This window comes from Medicago sativa, chromosome 4 (assembly GCF_051527215.1).
Source record: "Medicago sativa cultivar Bolivia chromosome 4, Bolivia_mono, whole genome shotgun sequence".
NCBI classification, from domain to species: domain Eukaryota; kingdom Viridiplantae; phylum Streptophyta; class Magnoliopsida; order Fabales; family Fabaceae; genus Medicago; species Medicago sativa.
In genome coordinates, this window is record NC_140752.1 from 10,129,954 (window position 1) to 10,151,057 (window position 21,104).

The following is a 21,104-nucleotide window of genomic DNA, read 5'->3' on the forward strand; positions in this document are numbered from 1 at the left end:
TAATTGCAGGACTAGACAAGATAAAGGGATGAGGGCTAGTACAAAATTTCAAAATCTCTTTACTCAACAATTTTTTCCCTACTTAATTGCTCTCTCTCTCTCTCTCTCTTTCTCTCTCTCTCTCTCTCTCTCTCTCTCTCTCTCTCTCTCTCTCTCTCTCTCTCTCTCTCTCTCTCTCTCTCTCTCTCCTCACACTGCTCCTCTACCATTTATTTTTGTTAACTTTTTCTTATTTTAAAAGGTCTCACTTCAAAATTTGTTTGACCTAGAAGTGTTGGGTTCAGTCCTAAGTATTTTGCTCTTCTCCCAACTGTAATTCCCATAATGCCCATGCGTGAGTTAACTCACGCAGAGATTAACACTAGCGTGTGTGAGTTAACTCACGCAGGGGCATTTTAGGAAGTTTGGTTGGGAATGAGCAAAACGTGTTGGGAGAAGAGCAGAATTTCAGTCCTAATGAGTTGTGAACTTATGCTTTTGAAAAATATGAGTTTTTCCCTACTAAGGAAAATATTCTTGCTCACTAAACTTTGGATTCTCCTTGAAGTAGAGGAAATGAAAAGGTCAATGAACTTGTTGACAACTCAGTTTGTCTCCAAAGGACAGCAAAAATAGTCAAAACATATATCTTCATGACGACTATCTTACTAGGTACAGATATATCCACTCTGATGTTAATCTAAGAATTTTCAAACTTAGTAATTTAATTTAATTTGTCAAAACTCAACTATGTACAGATATACAGTGTTAAGAATGAGTTGTGTTTGATAATTTTATCTGTCAACGTCCAAGTTTGATGTTAGCTTTATCCCTAAACATAAACGTTTTTTTAAAAAAGAAAAAATATATCTTTGAATAGTTTAAGTTCATTTCAAAACTACTATATATTCACTATTTTTTTCATTCTAAATATACTTCTAACTAATACTATTTGTAGCATGAGAAATCAGAGTTAAGCATATCCATATAAAAAAAAAATTATGACATTTAGACATAAAATGGAGACATTAAATAAATCAATACTTTTCTTAGTAATTTATATTTATATGCAAAATACACCAAGAATGAGTTAACTTTGAAATTCCACCACCTAGATACAACTGATAGAGAATTGATACATACTATGTGAAGGTGCAAATTCAACTCTTGTTATCGGCATAGGGATTTCGTTGATGGATAATCTGCAAGTATCTTTATTAACATTTTGAGTCTTGATGCTTACTCCCATGACCTCTAAGACCCAACTCACATAATTTTTTAGTATAAAAAAGAGTTAATTTTGAAACAGTCCTGATTTCATTGCATAATTTTCATGCTAATCCTGAAACGCTGGATTCAAGACTTTGACATCCAGGATTTATGGCATATCTTTTGACGTTACATTTCAGTATTTTTTTTTTTTCTATAGCATTTGGGCGTATGTCAGTAGCAATCAGCTATTTTTTTTTACAAAAGTAGCAATCAATTTATACATATCCTATATAATTTGCTTTCCGAAATGAGATTATTTGAAAACTTCACATGTAATTGTCATTTGTAAACATATTTTTCCATCCTCTAATAAAAACCTTTTTTTTTCAACAAAAAGTGCCTAAATTGATAAGAAGCTGACTCATTTGTAAGTAAGATTGTGAATTCAACTTTTTCCATTAGGTGAAGATATCTTTTGTGAATAATTGTAAGTCTTTATAAAAAAAACCGTTAGTTCCTTGGTATAGCTCGGTTGACAATGACATTACATTATATATGCAGATAATTTGAATCTCGAATTCTTAATATATTAAAAAAAAATAAAAATCAAAGGGCTGTAGTGCAATGTGTCGTTAAAAAAATACTATAAAAACGAAACGTGATTTTGGAGGATTTGGCAAGCCAAATGGGAAATACTTAAATAAGCTAAAATTGATTTGAATGAGTGTAATTCACGCAACAATAAGCCTCTTGCTCAAAATAATCTGTTTATATAATCCATCCATAAACAGATTTTATCATCATAATCACCTAACACTTTTAGATTATTATCCAAACCAAAACACTCACGTTTTTCTGATTGAACAAAGAACGAAAGGGACAAAGCAGAAAACGCCAAGTTAACATAAAAACACACCTACTTCTACAGCGTTCAGCTACCTTATTATTACAAATACAAAATGAGAAACTCATTTAGGACTTTTCACAAACACTTTACTTTCATTTCTTTTCGTAAACTTCCTCACTCTTTTGGTTACGTAACTTCTTCTTCTTCTACGCATCCAACCTTCTCTTTCTCTCAATTTCGTTCATCATCATACTCATGTAAGTTTCTCTCTCTCATTGGCTCATGAGTTTTTTTTTTTTTTATGTTGATTTTTTTTGTGTGTTAATCCTCCGGTTCTCGGGAATTTTTTTGATAATCCGGAGTTCGGCTGAATCGAACTCAGGTTCTCCTAAACAATTCGTCAGATAATCTCGTTAACCACTTAAGCTCAATTGTTTGGTTTTTTTTACGTTGAATTTGATATCATTGCCATGTTTGAATAAACAAGCTTAATTCAGCATGAAGTCAAACTGTATTCATATAAGCTACAAGGAGAGCTTGTGGAAATAAGTTGAAAACAACTTATGGACATATCATAAGTTATTTTCATTTACTCTCTTGAACAGGTTCACAAGTGTTTATGCTAATAGATAAGCTCAAATAAGCCATTTATTTTACTTTATTACTAGGTAGTTATTCAGTATGTTGGTGTATATAGATATGTTTGTGTAAGTTTACGTAATTATCATACGAAATTTCTGTAATAATAACAAATATACGAAATTTCACAACTGTGGAAAATCCAAATCCAAATTTTACATATATTTTGGTATCGTCATAGTTAAGATGTTAACGCTTTATTAGAAAAAAAATATAAGATGCTAAGGGTAGATAAATAAAATGAAACAAAATAGTGGGTTATGAATAGCTGAGTTGTCTAGAACTGGCATTTTTGGCCGTGTGGCAATGATCCTAAAAGCTATTCCATTGCGATCTAGGTTCGAATGCCGGTGACAGAAAGAAGCAGAAAGCTGTGTTGTCTTGATCAATTATTTGTACATGCAACATCGATAGTTGATGCTTTTGTCGTTTTGTGAACCTTGGGCTTCAATTTTTAACATAACGATAAAAAGGTCACTTGGTTCTTCTGGGTTCACTGTGGCTACAAAAATGTACCTGCAATGATTTCTTTCTAAACGCTACAACCTACAGCTGTATAAAATTCTCAGTTATTTTAACTTATTGTTACTATAATGTACAGTTTGTAACGAATGAGGTTTACATTGAGTTGTTATGATTATTTTATGATTATGTAATTGCTTTGCTTGAAAGTCTAGAAGGGTCATCTTGGTTCTCAACAGTCAGCAGTTTATTGATTAGTCCCTTGAGAAAACTGCCAAATAACTACTCCCGTGATTGCTCATTAAGCATAATGTAAGCATGGTTTAGTACCTACTAAATTCATTTGTATGACTATTTGATTGTTTGTTCTTTTTATATAGCATCTCCATCTTCTTCATTTATGGAGGTACTCAAAGCAATTGCGAAGCAAGACCTTGCATCCCATGGAAATGTTGCTATCAGAGCTGATCAGAAAAGTTATAGTTACATGCAAATTATTTCTTCGGCGCAGAAGATATCTAATCTCTTATGTGGAAGTAATGTCAAAGCAGTGAGTTATAACTTGGAATTCCCTTACTATTCTCTTTGTCCGATGAAATAGCGAGTGCCATTGGTTAGCATTGGACGAATATGATGAATGGAAGTTCCCATTGACTTAAAGAGTTATTATGCTATTTTTTTTTTTTCAAATATCAAAAAAAGTTATTAATTTATATCAAAAAAAAGAAGAACAAGGGGGTATAGTATGGTTTCTAGGAACACAGAACAAAATCTATCTAAAAGAAGGAAGATAATTAAGAATGGAGCAAGGATGCCTAACCTCTGCATATCTAAGATAGAAACTCCTTTGAAACAAGCAGGGGAAAATGCTTCAGCATCAATAAGAAGCTAAAGATACAATCTTATATCCCATTGCATATTTAAGAACAAAGAGACACTCTGTAAAATGCATATGTTCCTCTTTAACTAAATGCAAACGAATATCCAACATGCATTTGGTCTGACTGGTAAGAGACTCACGCATCTTAAACAAATGGTAACAAGTTTGTTCTCTAACTTGGGTGTAAAGAGAAAACCTGGTTGGGAAGGGAGAATCCATGCCCAAAAGGTTTTTCAATGTAGATTAGTAACCGCCTAAGCAGTGGTGGATACCTCGGGAAAAAATATGCAAAAGAATAAAAAGTATACAATATATGGGTCTTCTTGTGTTCTCCGAAAACTTCATACTAACTGTAGAAAAGAGCTTGAATGTAACAGTAGGCACCCTGTTCTTATATCTTAAAACCCACATTTTTTAAGTTACACCGTGTCTGTTTTGATCATATGTTAAGAACTGAAGATTAATGAAATGCTTAATCTGTTGTTTGGCACTTGTGCGATTGTTGTTATATTATTGGAGTGTGATACTACATCCATGCATATGCAGAAAATAATAATTTAGTCAATTATTGATGGCACCAAAACCTAGGGAAATCTTGGTGGAGCTCGAATAGGAATTGTAGCCAAACCCTCTGCTGAATTTGTTGCTGCTGTACTTGGGACTTGGCTTAGTGGTGGTGTCGCTGTTCCACTTGCAGTCAGCTATCCAGAAGTAGAGCTCCTGTATGTGATGAATAATTCGGTATGCTTTAGAATCCTTCCTTTCTTATATAGCTCTATCAAACCCCTTTCTTTTATTTGTTTAACATATGACTTGTGAACATTATGAATTCAGAACTTCATTAATTTTCCCTTGGCATTGCCTTCATACTTAACTTTCAAATAGCTAATTTATATGTAGATGTTTGCCTGTGTGAAAGTTAATGACATGCATACCTTACATATTATAGATTTCATATTGTACCCAAGGAAGAAATAATTGGTTATATATACAATAATTGGCCTATTTATTTATTCTGCACGACCGTTATGCTTCAATTTTGTTCTGTGGATTAAATTTAATAGAAATTTGATTATAAATTGGATATAGGACACGTCTGCAATACTGAGTACTGAAGATCATAGTGAATTAATGCAAAACATTGCCAGTAAAACCTCTTCTCAATTTTTCCATCTTCCACCTGTTGCCAATAAGTCGTTAGAGAAGAGCAGAGATGAACATTCACAGAATGGAAAAATTGATGCAGACAGAATTTTCGTGGAAACCATTGAAAGATCAAGTATGATATCACAGTTTCAGCTTTTATATTAGATAGAGTATAATCTTTTGGTAGCTATATGATGTCACTTTCTCATTCATCATTTGTTTTTCATATCCTTTCTCTTAGGTCAAGATCCGGCACTCATTTTGTACACTAGCGGAACAACAGGTAAACCTAAGGGAGTTGTTCATACACACGGAAGCATCATTGCTCAGGTATGCGTTATGAGTTATCCAGTTACATTTAGTGTTACCTCAAATAGACAATTTCATTACTTTGATAAATCCTCTTTCTGAACACTAATTCTATTATTTTTCCAGTTATTTTGGTAGAATAATGAAATCATACAAATACTAGAGTTTGTAACTTCATTTGAATCGTAACTTAACACCCTGTAGTCTTTGTTGACTTGAGCATGTCAATCCATTCCTATTTTATTTTTGTTTTTCTCTAATTTTGTTTTCATTATGTCTTGATTTTAGGTCCAATCCTTGACAAAAGCGTGGGAGTACACATCTGCTGATCAGTTTTTGCATTGTCTACCACTACATCATATCCATTAAATATATATATTTTTTTTTTGTATGCAATATTCAGTATTTTTGTAGTTAGAAAACATATTACTATTTATTATTTTTCTGATATGTTATTTGGAATATCTTTGCGATGTTAATCCTTGACATACATGATATACATGTCCACGGGCTTTTCAATGGTTTACTGGCCCCTCTCTACGCAGGTTCCACGGTAATTTACTCTTATAGCAAATACAATTAGAAAAAAAAATTTATTTTGGTTCAAATGGCTGTAAAATATATAGTATCCATTTTGAATATATAATTTTTGTGTATGCTAAGAATCTCATTGTATTGTTGAAGGTTGAGTTTTTGCCAAAATTTAGTGTCAGCGGAATTTGGAAGAGATGGCGTGAGTCATATCCAACTGAAGGATCTAAGGCCGATGATGCTATAACTGTATTCACTGGAGTACGTATCATTCTTATCAGCATTGGTTTGTAGTCTAGGGCTGGCTGAAAAATAAAGAATTTTATTTGCTGCCATAATCATAGAAAACAGCTTTTACATGACATATGATGGTGTTCTTTTTTATTCTTGAAAAATTAATACTTTTCACATTTCAAAAAAATCAATAAAATCCATATGCATACTATTTGCAATCAACTGTAGTCGCAATGGTTGGAAATACGTCTTTGGTGACCTCATCATGGTTAAATAATTACTATTTGAAGGTTCCAACTATGTATGCCCGATTAATACAAGGTTACCGTGCAATGGATCCTGAGCTACAAGCTGTGTCAGCATCTGCTGCAAGGAACTTGCGTCTAATGGTAAGTTATTGTTCCATCATGCATCAAGGATTTTTATCTCTTGAAAGAATATCAAAGGATCTTTGTCTGAATTTCAGAAAATGATGGCTATTCTTTATTTTTTAATTTGACTTAATCGGCGTGTAGTAAAACTTATTGGTGTGGCAATTTACCATGCATGGACTCAGCTGCAGTTTATGTTATGTATGCTGACTACTAACTCAATTTCTGAAATCTGATAAATTATCATGCTATTATTCAGATGTGTGGGTCCTCTGCACTTCCTCAACCTGTTATGCAAGAATGGGAAGCCATCACTGGCCATCGTTTATTGGAGCGATATGGCATGACGGAAGTAAGGTCACTTTAGTTTTACTACAATTCTCATTGATTTTGTAATGATTTTTAATATGAATCTTATATTATTTTATCAATGTTCTAGTTTGTCATGGCATTGTCAAATCCATTAAAAGGTGAGCGTAAGGCAGGCACAGTTGGAAAACCATTACCCGGAGTGCAGGTTAGTTGATGTAGAACTTTTCCATTTGCTAATTTATTTATTTTTGGAAAAAATTTCCATTTGCTATTGATCATAGAATATGGGCTTTTTTATCTCTCAATTCCACTGTTGCATAATCTGTTTACATGATCAGACCCCCTAAACAGCAGTATGGATGATTTTTATCATATGGTCTGGGCACAAATTTGTCACAACACTCATTAAAGTGATTTTCTGTGTGTATAACAGGTCAAGATTCTTGCAGATGAGGAGCGTGGGAATGAAAAAAATGAAGCCGGCGAGCTTTGCGTTAAAAGCCCATCATTGTTTAAAGAATATTGGAAACTTCCAGAGGTATTTTCAGAATGTTTTCTTAAATCTAATGATTCTAAAATCATCAATTAGTGATAACTATTACTTGTTCTTCATTTTTTTTATACTACAGACAACTTCTTATTGATGTGCAATGCACACTTAACATGATATTTTGCCTATTTCCTTGTTATGCCCACTACTATCCTAAGGCTCTACATTTGTTATAGGTTTTTCACTTTTTGAGCAACAGAAGTTCTATGGTGCTAAGGATTAACCTCAATAAAAGGAATAGGTTAGGCGCTGAAATTAATTAGGTGTTATATGCTAAGTGAAATATGGGGAAGAGTAGGGATCTTATGGAGGAATAGAGAGAGTTCTCATTGGGATAAAACTAAATGTTTATAGGGAGCGTATGCTGCAGAGAAATATAGGAGAGAGGAAAATTTAGGGTGAAATTGGTCACTTTGTCCTAGGTGAAGATTGCTTGCTGCAGTCTCTAGGTGTTATGGATGCTTCTGTGGGCCAGCAATACCAGACCAAGAAAGGCACATGATAATTCCACTGATTAGGATTTTCTACCTCTTTTTAAATTCTGAATTATTTTTGTTTATTTAGGCTCTCTACATAAGATTTGCGCAGCAGAATCTTTTGATTCCATCAATTAGCGTTGTTAGTTTTGATTCTATCAATTAGGATATTTCATAATTATGATCCTAAATAAGTAGGATAACCAGGATCTCGTTCTTGCTATTTGTACACTTTTTAACAGCATTTGATGATTGGAATAGAATCATCAGAGAATTATTTCTCATAAAAACATGTGAGCTCAAGGAGAGACTTTTTCAAAGACTAGTTAGCTCAGAGTTCATTATTCAGTTATAACAAAATCTATTTGTAAACTAATTAGCTACAATAGTAAACTAAGTGAAAGCTGAGTAATATACATTAGTGAATTAGGACAGAGTAGACAATTCTCTCACACACCCAACAAGCTCAAAGGGCTTTTAAGATGTAGAAATTAGGCTGAAGGCAGAGGCATTTAAGCAAGTCAATTCATTTATATGTAGCTGGTACATCCATGACAATAAATTGCTTCCGAGAGCATTCGTACGCACCAAGCACAGATCAATTTCCATATGTTTTGTTTGAGCCTGAAAAACTAGAGAGAAGGTCATGAGATTTAGGACCATGTTTAGACAATTTGGCAGTTCTTACCATATGTGTGATAATTTATTTGCATTAGTCATACTTTTCTTGGCCAACAAGTCACAGATGTACTTGCTTTGAGTATGTAAAAAGGACGATTGGGCTGATGTCTGATTTCAATGCCCAAAAAATAGGATCCTTGATTTTGGATCCTATTCATTGCTACTTTTGATTCTATCAATTAGGATGATTGTTACTAGTTATTATGACCCAGTTTTATCAGGATATTTTTCATGCTATTTTTAGCCTTTTAAAAAGGCATTTGGGCATTAGAATAAGATCATTAAAGAATTAATTATCAAAAACTTGCAAGTTCAAAGCGGGACTCTATCAACTAAGTATATGGGTATACTTCTTTCTTCCGTTTCTAAAACTGTGACTCTGTCCCCCCACAGGGGCCCATAACATTTTCTCTCTACTACCAAATCAAACCTCTGTTTTCGTGAGGATTTCTCTCTGTTGTAAGGAGCTGAGCTCTCTTTATGTCGGGTAAATAATATTGAGATGTTTTCAGCTCCTATCAATATACAATATACAATATTAATCTTAGTAACAGAAAGTCAATTTAGAAGAAATATAACATTTTCCTCTAAGAAATTTTATTATTTCCATGTAGGTAACTAAGGAATCATTTACGGAAGACGGTTTCTTTAAGACCGGAGATGCAGTTACAACAGATAAAGATGGATATTACATCATTCTAGGACGTAAGGAAATTTATGTTTCTCTACGCATGTTTTATGGTTCTCATGCATAATAATGCATCTGAATTTAAATTTTTAGCACAATAACCGTGATCTGGATCTTTCCAATTTTTCCCAACATGAATCTTTCAATACAATTAAAAACCATGCTTGAAGTGTTATCGGCAATTTTTAGGACACATGGTTTTTTTTTCCTAATAATTTTGCAGTATTGACTGGATGTGTACAAGAAGTCAACTGTTATATGTCTTCGCTACATAAAAGCGAAAAGATCCCTACATCTGATTTTATCATCGGAGTAGTAAAAGTTAGATTGTGATGGAAATAATACATATTGTGTACCTTCTCTACTGTTTTTCAGGTACTAGTGCGGACATCATCAAGGCCGGTGGCTATAAGCTGTCTGCATTAGAAATCGAATCAGTTATAATAGAGGCAAGTGGCTATGGTTTTCACATCTTATGGTTGTTAGTTGTTGTTAACAACCCCTTATATAGTTGTATGGTTTGAAATTTGAATGATATGATATTTAGATTCTGAACCTTTTTGCAGCATCCAGCTGTCTCAGAATGTTGTGTCTTGGGCTTACCACACAAAGAATATGGAGAAATTGTTGGTGCAATTATCGTGCCAGAAGCTGATGTTAAACGAAAGCGAGATGAAGAGTCAAAGCCGGCTCTAAGCCTAGAAGAGTTATCCACTTGGGCCAAAGATAAACTTGCACCTTACAAGGTATGGTGACATGGTCATTGTTTATTTGTTTTATTGTCTGTCTGCTCGCAATGGATGTTTTTGTGGACCTTCCATTTGTATATATGATATCATTTTTATAGAACTTATATTTCTGAAATTTTTAACTCCTCCTTTATGAATAACCTATAATCACGAATGATAATGTGTTATCCAAAACTTGTATTCAAACAAAGAAATAAGTCATACTCATTTTAAGTATTTTATTTTCTAAAAGAGCATTGATATTTTGCCACAATTTTGACATCAAATTCGACAACAGATTAGATGTTCAATGTGGTTCAAATATGGAGTTGACGGCTTGACGCAGTTCAGTTGATGGTTAATGAATGTAATAAGGTATCCCAGTTCATTAACCATCCACTGAACATAATTAACCACGGTTTTATGTCATTAACCACGATTTTCAAGTGTATATTTGGACGTAAATTGTGGCTTAAGAATATCATGTATCTTTGAACCTCTCAAATATAAAGATTCATTTGAACGTAATTTGGATGATTATAGTATGTGTATATTTGAACACTTGAAATCGGGGTTAATTGTGTTCACTTGACGGTTAATAAGTTGAGTTGAGACACCTTGTTATATTACATAATTAACTACATATTTAAATTGTGTTAACCATCTAATTTATTGTCGCAATTGGTGTCAATTAAATACAAGCTGCCATTGAAAATGCTTGTGATATTGATCCAAGTTAATCATACTCTCCATATCTTTCTGAAATTTTGTATGCATATGATTCTGGTGATTTCATTCTGTTAATTTTCAAATTTCATCAATTTTGTTTCCTTCATGCACCAATTGATTCTTATGTGGGTATTTCTACTGAAGTTTACTTAGACAAAACACTTGTTAAAATACTAGATTGCTCAATTAAATTGTGCAATAATCATATGCGGTTGCGGAAAAAGTTCACTTCACATTTTGAATCTGATGCATTTATTTATCTTGCATTCATCGAAGTTGTAGGAATTTCAAAAGTAAATTTGGTTTAATAATTTGTTTATATCTTTGTTAGATACCAACTCGTCTGATCCTTTGGGACTCACTCCCTCGCAATGCAATGGGAAAGGTAAGTTACTTTTGCTTCTATGACATCCTAATCACATGTCATTTACCATTTCACTGTGAAGTGTTTGGATCCTCTGTATCGGTACAATCACAGTATAGCAATTAGATCTAGGACTCTCACGAGGGGAGCCTAAAACACTACGGAGATCTCTACGTTGGGTTCAGAGCAACGGCACTTGAATATCACATTTTTACCAAAAACTATAAGGCATTGAATACACGAGTTTTTTACTTATTGGTTGCTCTACACAAACATCTGCATCCAATGTGCAACTTCCCACTCACCCTTAACACTCCAAGAATCTCTCCCTCAAGTGGGTCTATCCATTAATTTGGCATGCTATCCCTCAAGCAGAACTTTTTCACTCCAGATGCCACCTAGCCTCCATATTGCTAGACAAACTTTTGATTCTAGGAGCCTATTACTTTAGAAACGTCGACTCTGATCCTACTTTTGAATCACGAGGGTAGCCTATATCACCAGGTAAATCTCCACATTGGATTAAGAACAACTACATGACACCGCATATTCGCCAAAAACCTTAGAACATTGAGTATGAGTCCCCTTATTTAAATGATGTTCAACACTTATATTTTAATGTAATGTGTGACTTCTTACTTCCACTTAACAGTCCAACACATCCGCTGCAGAGGATCCAATTTTGCATTATTTTAGGAAGGAAAATTAATTCTTCTTTGTTTGAAATTTCAGGTAAGTAAAAAAGAGCTGAAGAAGATCCTAGCTTCAGAACAGTAAAAACACCATTTGAACATTGTTATGATTTACTGGGCAAAGTCAGTTTTGTGAGACCAGTTGTATGTTGGTGCCAATCTGAAAGAAATTTGCAGTGATTATTTATATGAAAGTGAAGCGTTTATTCAGGCTTTTCACAATTACAATAAGCAAGATTTAGCTTATCTTTAGGAGTGAAAAACAGAAAATATAACTCTGTATAGATTTTAAAGGTCAAATACATTATGAGGTCCTTTAAAGTTGGATTTTTTAATGGGTCCTAAAAGTTTGTGTTTGTAACAAATTAGTCATTTTGGACTTATTTTGTATCAAGTTAGTCCTTTAAATTGTATTATGTTTGCATATGTTTGCACCGTTACCCTTTCCATCCAACTCCGTTAAAATGCTTTTGTGGCGCCAAGATAAGCAAAATTATATTATTTAATATTTTTGTTAAAAGCAAAAAATTAAAAAGAATAGGTTCTTCATCTTCTCCATCATTTTAATCTACATCTTCCCCATCAGTCAACCTTCATCATCTTCATCAAATTGAAAATCAAATGTATTAATTATTTATTTATTCTGTTAAAAGTAAATCAATAAAACCCAAAAGTAAAATGGAAAGAACATCTACGATGTGTATCCCTGAAGTCAGCAAAATCCATATCTTAACAAATTAGGTTAAAATGCTTATATGACCGTTAAGGATAATGCTTATAATAAAACTTAATTTTATATTAAAACCTGATTAAAGAATCTTCTTTTATATAAAACCTTTTGCTTTTTTTTCCTTCACTTTTTTTTTTTTTGAAGGATTTTCCTTCACTTTTTAAAAGTATTTTGTGGAGCATACCTTCTTTTTTTTCACTTGGACAATGTTATTTATTTCAGTTTCAATAGTAAAAGTGTTATCTATATCGTATAAAAACAATTTACAAAATAATTACCAATTTTGATTAGACCATTTTTTTTTATATAAATTTATTGGAAATTTATACAATTTGTTCCTTAATTTAATTTCAAGCACCACTTTCGTCGTTTATCTTTTTTTTTCTTCACGATTTAATCCTTCATGTTATAAAATGTCAACAATGTTATACCTTTTTATCAACAAAAATAAAATCATAAAAAAAACTTAGAAAAAATTCATCAAACTCATAAACAAACCCAAATCTTAATCATACAAACATAGAAACCAGATTTTATTGAAAAATCCCCTAAAAATTGACGCAATATTGACAACTTTTATAGGGACAATATTGATATTTTATAACATAAAGGATTGAAAGGGGAAAAAAAGGATAAAGAACGTGTTACCTAATAATAACATAAATGATTAAATCGGAGAAAAAAAGATAAATGACGAGAGTGTTACCTAAAATTGAGTTAAGGGACGAATTTTACCTAAATTCTTTCTCAATATAGTTAAGTTAATTTAATTTAAATATCAAAACACACAATCTAGATATTAAAACTAAAATTAGTCCATTTCCCCCTTTTTTTTTAAAAAAGGAATATCATTTTGTATTTATAAAATTTACTCTATTGATTAATTTAACTTTTTGAATCTGACCCATTATTAATGTTTTCATATTAATAATAATAATTTAATCAATATATATAGATATATTTTATTTAAATTAAAAAATAATAAAAATATATACATTTATAAATATATATATATATATGATTAATAGTCAAATGAAATTTAATGATATATTCAATAAAGTAAAAGTATAATACACTTTTGATGTCTATATAATAGAAGTGATGTTAGTTTTACTTATTACAAGAAATAAAATATAACGTGAAATCAAACAAAATGGCATTTCAAACCAATCAATCTTATCTATTTGGTATTCTCTGCATTTTTATGATTATGAGTGCAGGTAAGGACATAAATTAGTTTTACCTACTGAATTGCATTTTCAATATAAAATTTACTACACCAAATGAAAATTGTTATTGAATGTTATATTGTGTTCATAGTCTCCATATGAAAAAAAAAAAAAACTTGGTTTATTAAATTGGTATGACTCAAAAACTCTTATAAAGTAGTATTGTTTTTATGAATCTTGTACAAAATTCATTAATAATATATAATTTTGATTTTGAATTTATTCAGGATTCGTTGCTAGTGTGGTGGTACCTCCAGGAGGAGTATGTACAGTGCCTTGCACTGCAACTTGTGATAAAGATTGTCACGCCAAGGGATTTCAGAAAAGTGGATGCTTTACTCATCTTGAGAAGACGACTTGTTGTTGTTTTCACTAATGAGTTCTATTGCATCATTGCAATTAAAATAAATAAATAAAAATGCTCTTGAACATAGCATTGAAACTTACAATGTGTAAGAATTTCTTTAAATCAATAAAAACTATGGACATGATTGTCAACGTGTGTAGTTCAAAATAAGATCTAGTTTATATAATTTGCATTCTCTCTTTGACGGTTTATTGTGAAAGTATTCTAATGATTTCGATATTAAGCTTTAATCAAACTTACTACTTATAAAACTAACTTTTTTTTTGCTAAAAAAAAAAAAACTAACTTTTTTTCTACTTTAAAATTATCACATTCAAAGAAAACTTTCAGCTATATTTAATTGCACTCAAAAGTATGCAGTTGTGGAAGAAAAATTTGGTCTCAATTGAATTAAATTATTAACAAAATTTTGAGAAATTTATATTAACTATTTGAACGGACCAATAAGATTGCTCGATTGTCCAATCATAGTACATATGTTCATAATGGAGGATGAAAAATTAATAAGGAACACTTGACATTTTTATGGAAATATTACAAGTGTCATACAAAATATTAACATGAATGATCATGTCATTCGAACAAAACATAAGAGTCCAATACATCTTTGTTGACGACCATCAATTTGTCTAATCATAACATTGACATTCACAAAAACTATTCTTGTTATTTAAATTAAATGAAGGATTTTTTTTTTTTTTTTTACAAAAACATGACTACTTCATTTCATTCAAATAAAAGGCTTCGTACATATTGCATCCTCTAATTTATTTTTAGCTTAGAAAAATATTTTCAGAAAAACCTACATAATTCAAACCTCCTTTCTTGTGTTTTTCTCACATTCACTCTTCTAATGCAACGTTTTCAACAAAGTAAGCTTATGAGTCTCTAAGTACCTTCCACAGTGAAGGGAAATATATTTTGAGAAATTTTTTGAAAAGAGAGGGCCCCCAGAGAATCAACTGTTTCATATTGTTGCTTGAAAATGACGGTCTTAAAACAACGAGCTTGTTGTGGTTTGGCCTCAGGGTCTTTTGTACTTTTTAAAACATCCACACATAATTGAACATTCATTTGTTGTTGCACATAGGTCAAAATAAATCAAAAGAGTGAATGTAATAACAAGATAAGTCAACCTTAATCGTCTCACAAGTATCTCTAAATCAACGGTCACTAAAGTTAAGAACAAACGAAAAGAAATAAATCGGGGTGGGGGTGAGATATCAATTGATCAACAATGTCACAAAATCACAGTTAACCTAATGACCAGATTCAATCAAACGTATAACCAAGTGTAGTAGATCATATCAATCTCTATTTGAAATAAACCAAAGTATTAGCATAAAAAACGATTTTGCAAACAAAAATCAAAGAGATGAAAGAATGAACGGAAAAGAAATTGAATCTAAAAATTGAACTAAACATAAAAATAAAAACTCAAGACTATTATAAAAGAACTCCAAAATCAATGGATTGATCGAGAGTTTTAGCTTTCCATCAATGGTTTCTCAAAAAACAAAATTCAGGAAAGCGAAATATGAAAACTACCAAAGCTCAAGATGTCCCTCTGGATCTCTAAAAAAATGAATTTGAAGATCTCCGAAGTTAAAATAGATTAAAGCTCATGACTATTTTCAAAATATAAACATTAATGTGGTGTATCTATTAAATAAATTTTTATTTTATATTTAAACTGCACTCGTTGAGGATTTTATAGGCTTAAATATGCAGAAGAAATTTTTTATGTACCGGTATGTGATAGTCGATATGATAAAATTTTGAAAACTTGTGACTATTTTAGAAATATCAACATTATTGCTGCGTTTCTATTAATTAAATTTTTATTTTATATGCAAAACATTGCATCATTCCCGTTGCAGATTTTAAATTTTTATGTCTGCATGAACAAATTTTATATACGTATATGAGAAAGTCGATATATGATAAAATATTGAAAACTCACGATTATTTTCAATATATAAACATCAATGCAGTGTTTCTATTAGATAAATTTTTATTCTATATGTAACACATTATTCAATGTTTATTGTACTATTATAAAATTAAGGATATCATGACTTTAATTACTAAATCATGACTTTACTCTTCCTAAAAGGATTCAGTATAATGATTGCACAATTTAAAGGTTTTTAACATTCAAGTGAATATCCATAAAAGGAAAGTGGATGTAGGATGATCAGTAAATATGTAGTCAAGTCCTAAAAAAAATATATATATGTAGTCACAAGAAGTTTGAGACATATTAATCATATTCCCTTCAAAAAAAATTAATCATATTATTTTCAAAAATTAAGGCAAAATTATTTTGTGGTCCCTTAACTTAATTTTATATAACAATTTAATCATTTATCTTTTTCACATCATTTCGTTCCTTCAACCATGTTTGCATATGAGATTTCAAGATTCAAATCTATAACTTGTTCAGAAAGAAAAAAATTCAAATCTATAATTTTTTTTTATTTGAATCTTGAAAATTCATATGCAAACATGAATGAAGGACCAATTTAAAGCCATAGCAAAACTTTGTATGGAATAGCATACCGAAATTTATAATTTTCACTAGAGGAAATCGAATCTGAAAACTTGAGAGGAGTGCACGTCAAAGTCGCAAGCTAATGAATAATCAAGTGTTATTGCATCAAATAGTATAGTCCACGGTATAAATAGCATTTTTAAAATACATTTGGTTAATTTTATTGTCTATTTTGTTTTCTAAATATTACATATATTTTTAGTTAATCTAAATATACCAATTTTCATTTTCGTCCCTAATAACCTTGTTATCAAAAAATGGTCCTGTAATCTTTTCTCTCTTCAAAATTGGTCTCTACTATTAACAGATGGATTAAACTGTTTGCACATGCGACCTTATATGTCCTTTGTTTCTCATATTTACCATAATAAGGCGACCGTTATGCAGACAAGTTAGCCAATATTGGCTTATATATTCAAGATAGAACTTGGTGGCATCAAATGCATGTGGAAATTAGTGTAGACTTTTCTAGAAATAAGCTAGGTTTACTTGTTTTAGATTATGTTAATTTTGAAGGGTTTTGGCTTAGTCCCCTCTCTCCTTGTATCTCTTCACTTTTCTTTTGTCAATATATTTAGGGTTTTGTAGAAGTTTTTGCAAAACTTTTAGTGATGAAGAATTTGAAAATCACGCAGAAGATATAAAAGTCATTGTGCCTCACAAGATGCATACGCTAAGGCTCAATATTGGACTTCTGATGTTTACAAGCCAATATCTAAAGTTATAATCAAAGGGTTTTTTTGTTTTTACCTGAAAGAGTACTCTAAAGTTAACTGAGTCTCAGAATTTATATTTTTTTGGATAAATTTACATTTAGCAAACCAGTTTTATGTTTAAATTTAAATTTACACTATATATATATAGAGAACTACAAAACTAACTATCAATTTGAGTTGAACATATTTTTGTACAAAATTATCCTTAACAACATGATTATTTTTAATTGAAATTTTCTAATTTATTTTTGCGTCTTTTTGGGTTCTCTAGTTCTCTTAGTCAGTCATCGTTCTCCTGCTCTCTCTTTCATGTTACTCAATTGTCAAGTTTTTGTTGTTCTTCCATATTTTTCAAATCATATAAAGTTTGTTGTCAAAAATTCGTTTTTCTCTTTTCAAGCTATTTGCACCAATTTATTTTTTTCAATTCCTCCTACTTTCACATCAATCTTCCGTTGTGGCTCGTTACTGCAAGATTACGTGTTTTTCGTGTTATTTAGCTTGTGGACGATTTTTTTATAGAATATTTGTGTTTCTTTTATGGGAGCTTCTACGGTGCAGTCAATAAACTGACTTTTTTGAAAAAGTTAATTTTGATGTTAATGTTTGATTCATTTTTAAATTGTTGATTACTGATTAATGATAAATAGTAATTCATCTAGTAATGCTTGCAACATCTTGGACTTACTGGTACTATTTTATCGTTGGAATCTTTAACATGCAAACAGAGTTGATGATAAAATCTTAAGTGTTACACTTTGTGGGGTGTTACACTTAAGACAAGGTAGGATTAAATTAGATTAAGTGTAATCTTGTTAATCTAATGAATTGATGATACTATGAGGACTGAACTTTTGATGTCATTATACAAAGAGTGGGGTGTTACTCACTACATTTTTGATATTATAGTGTTAACTTCACCAAAAAAGTCATTCTCATGACTTCACCATAGAATTTTCCTTCTTTTATAAGAAGCTAAATTAGTCCAACACCGGAAAGAATCGAACTTTAGACCGAAGGAACATACTCAGGGGTGTAGCCCTTCATTGACAAGGCTACCCCAAAAAATATATTAATCTTCAATTAGTTGGTATAAATTTATATTCGGCTACCCCAAATAATAAACATTGAGCTACCCCAAACAAATTCAGTTGCTGAAAATTAACATAAATAAAAAAGTAAATACATTACCACATGATTGATAGATTTATTTACATTGGTTTGATACTTACGATCTTAATAACAATTATAAAAGAAAAAAAAACTTTTTCAACCGTAAAAATTACCAAGACGATAGTCATATACAAATTAAATGGACATTGAGTTTCTTGGAAATAACCTATTTGTTTACATTGGAAAAGACATTATTAATCTATTTAGTGAACGCTCAATTATGCATAAAATTGGCTTCTTGAAATGCATTTTATCCAACTAAAAAACACTTCTTTTTTTGTAAAATTTTAAAAAATCGAGACAAAAATTGAAAAAAAAATTGTAAGGACTAAACCTAAAAAATTATAAACTATGAGACTAAAAACATTCTTATCCTTAAATTTAATATATTCTTTTTAAAAATATTTTATCGTTCCTTTATATTTGGTCATGCATAAATTTTTTGCTAGCTTCGTCGCTGAACATACTGTCAGGTCCCAAGTAAATACCACCAGACCAATCAAAGTGGGTTTATAAAATATGTGTTATTGGTAATATTTTCGGTTTTTGACATTTTAATGGAAGGTTGATGTTTGTGGATTTAGCCCACTTGTGGTTCATGTACAATTTGATAATAATAATTTAATATCTTTTTCTTAACAACACAACTCCTTCATCCGCTTATGATTTGATGAAATTAGAAGAAAAATATAAACAAAGCAAATGAGAAGAACATAGACAAATATTCAAGGCAAGAGAGAAACCAAAAAAGGACCTAAAATATAAAAAATATACAATAATTTCAAATCTAAATTACGATTTTATTCATTAGTATTGACTTTTTCCAAATAAAAAAAAATGGGATCTTTTTGTCCAAAGAAAAAACTGCATTTTGGTAAAATAGACCTTTATAAAAAAAAAAGACTGGATCTATTCACTACAAAAAATGAGATTTAATAATATTTTATAAAATAAAAGTATTTTTTCATGATATTTCAAAAAATGAGATTTAATAATATTTTATAAAATAAAAGTATTTTTTAGTGTTAATATATTTTCAATGTCGTTTATTTATTTATTTTTGAATGAATTTTCAATGTCGTTTATTATATATTAAAGAATTGATTATATTTAATTTATTTAAAATCACTATAAATAAACTGACATAGACTTATTTTTAAAAAGGAATATCATTTTATATCCCATTCCCCACTTCTTCTTCTTCTTTTTTAAAAAAGGACTATCATTTTATATTTATTAAATTTATTGTATTAATTACTTTAACTTTTTGAATTTGACCTATTATTAATGCTTTCATATTGATAATAATAGTATAATCAATATATATATATATATAGATATATATCATTTAAATTAAAAAAAGAATAAAATATATACATATATACATATAATATGATTAATAGTCAAATTAGATTTAATTATATTCAATAAAGTAAAAATAAAAATATTTTTAGTACACTTTCGTTGTCTATATAATAGAAGTGATGTTAGTTTAACATATTACAAGATATATTTTTTTTGACAAAATATTACAAGATATATATAAGGTGAAATAGTACAAAATGGCATTTCACACCAATCAATCTTATTTATTTGGTATTTTCTGCATTTTTTTTATCATCAGTTCAGGTAAGGAAAAAATTAGTTTTACATTCTGAATTGCATTTTCAATATATAATCTACTACTCCAATTAAAATTTGTTATTGAATGTTATATTACGTTCATAGTCTCCATATTAAAAAAGACCGGTTTATTGAATCGGTATTCTTCAAAAACTCTTTTATGAATGTTTTACAAAATTCAATAATCAAATTTTTTTTGTGTGTGAAACATGCTAGGTAGTAATTTAGTCAATGCATGAGCCTAAATAACATTGTATTGGAATTATTTTTAAAAAAGGAAGTAATGATACATGCATAATATATAATTTTGACTTTGAATTTATTCAGGATTCGTTGCTAGTGTGTCGGTACCTCCAGGAGCAAAATGTATTTCAGTGCCTTGCACTCCAACTTGCGATAAAGACTGTCGTGCCCAGGGATTTAAGAATGGTGGACAATGCTTTACTCGTGTTCTGAAGACGGCTTGTTGTTGTTTACCCTAATAAGTTATATTGTATTAATGCAATCAAAATAAATAAAAATGCTCATGAACTTAGCTTTGGAACTTATAATTTGTATGAATTTTCTATAAATCAATAAAAACTATGAACATGATTAATATCAACGGGTGTAATTCAAAATAAGATATCGTTTATATATTATTGTGAAAATATTTCAATGATTTCGATGTTAAAGTTCAATCAAATTCACTACTTAAAACTAGCTTCTTTGGATAGTAGAAAGTTACCACATCAAACAAAACTTTGGGATTTGTTTAGTTGTACTCAAAAGTATTAACCATTTGGATGGATCAACTAGATTACTTGATTTGTCTAATCACAATACATATATTCATAATAGAGGATGTAAAATTAATTAGGAACACATTTGACTTTTTTATAG

General features: G+C 30.4%; 1 protein-coding gene and 2 long non-coding RNA genes across 4 annotated transcripts; all 3 read left to right on the forward strand.

Moving 5' to 3' along the window:
* The first annotated feature begins 1,990 nt into the window (after window positions 1-1,990).
* Window positions 1,991-12,256, forward strand: LOC146926182 (putative CoA ligase CCL8). Of its 2 annotated transcripts, XM_085758559.1 has the most exons (18): window positions 2,166-2,295; window positions 3,016-3,451; window positions 3,520-3,689; window positions 4,608-4,760; window positions 5,109-5,298; window positions 5,407-5,495; window positions 5,763-5,831; window positions 5,974-6,027; window positions 6,159-6,266; window positions 6,530-6,628; window positions 6,870-6,962; window positions 7,050-7,127; window positions 7,356-7,460; window positions 9,244-9,334; window positions 9,693-9,766; window positions 9,884-10,063; window positions 11,106-11,159; window positions 11,871-12,256. In XM_085758559.1, the coding sequence occupies exons 3-18, from the start codon at window positions 3,540-3,542 to the stop codon at window positions 11,913-11,915; spliced, it is 1,632 nt and encodes a 543-aa protein (XP_085614685.1). In that variant the 5' UTR covers window positions 2,166-2,295; window positions 3,016-3,451; window positions 3,520-3,539; the 3' UTR covers window positions 11,916-12,256. The 2 variants fall into 2 exon arrangements, with proteins under 2 accessions (XP_085614684.1, XP_085614685.1); XM_085758558.1 differs by lacking the exon at window positions 3,016-3,451 and having other exon boundaries at window positions 1,991-2,295.
* Window positions 12,257-13,676: 1,420 nt separating this feature from the next.
* On the forward strand, window positions 13,677-14,287 carry LOC146926183 (uncharacterized). Its single transcript, XR_015008110.1, has 2 exons — window positions 13,677-13,780; window positions 14,017-14,287. It is a non-coding gene; the product is annotated as an uncharacterized LOC146926183 (long non-coding RNA).
* A 5,814-nt stretch (window positions 14,288-20,101) lies between these two features.
* LOC146926184 (uncharacterized) lies at window positions 20,102-20,826 on the forward strand. The gene is made up of 2 exons (XR_015008111.1): window positions 20,102-20,228; window positions 20,550-20,826. It is a non-coding gene; the product is annotated as an uncharacterized LOC146926184 (long non-coding RNA).
* Window positions 20,827-21,104: the final 278 nt, after the last annotated feature.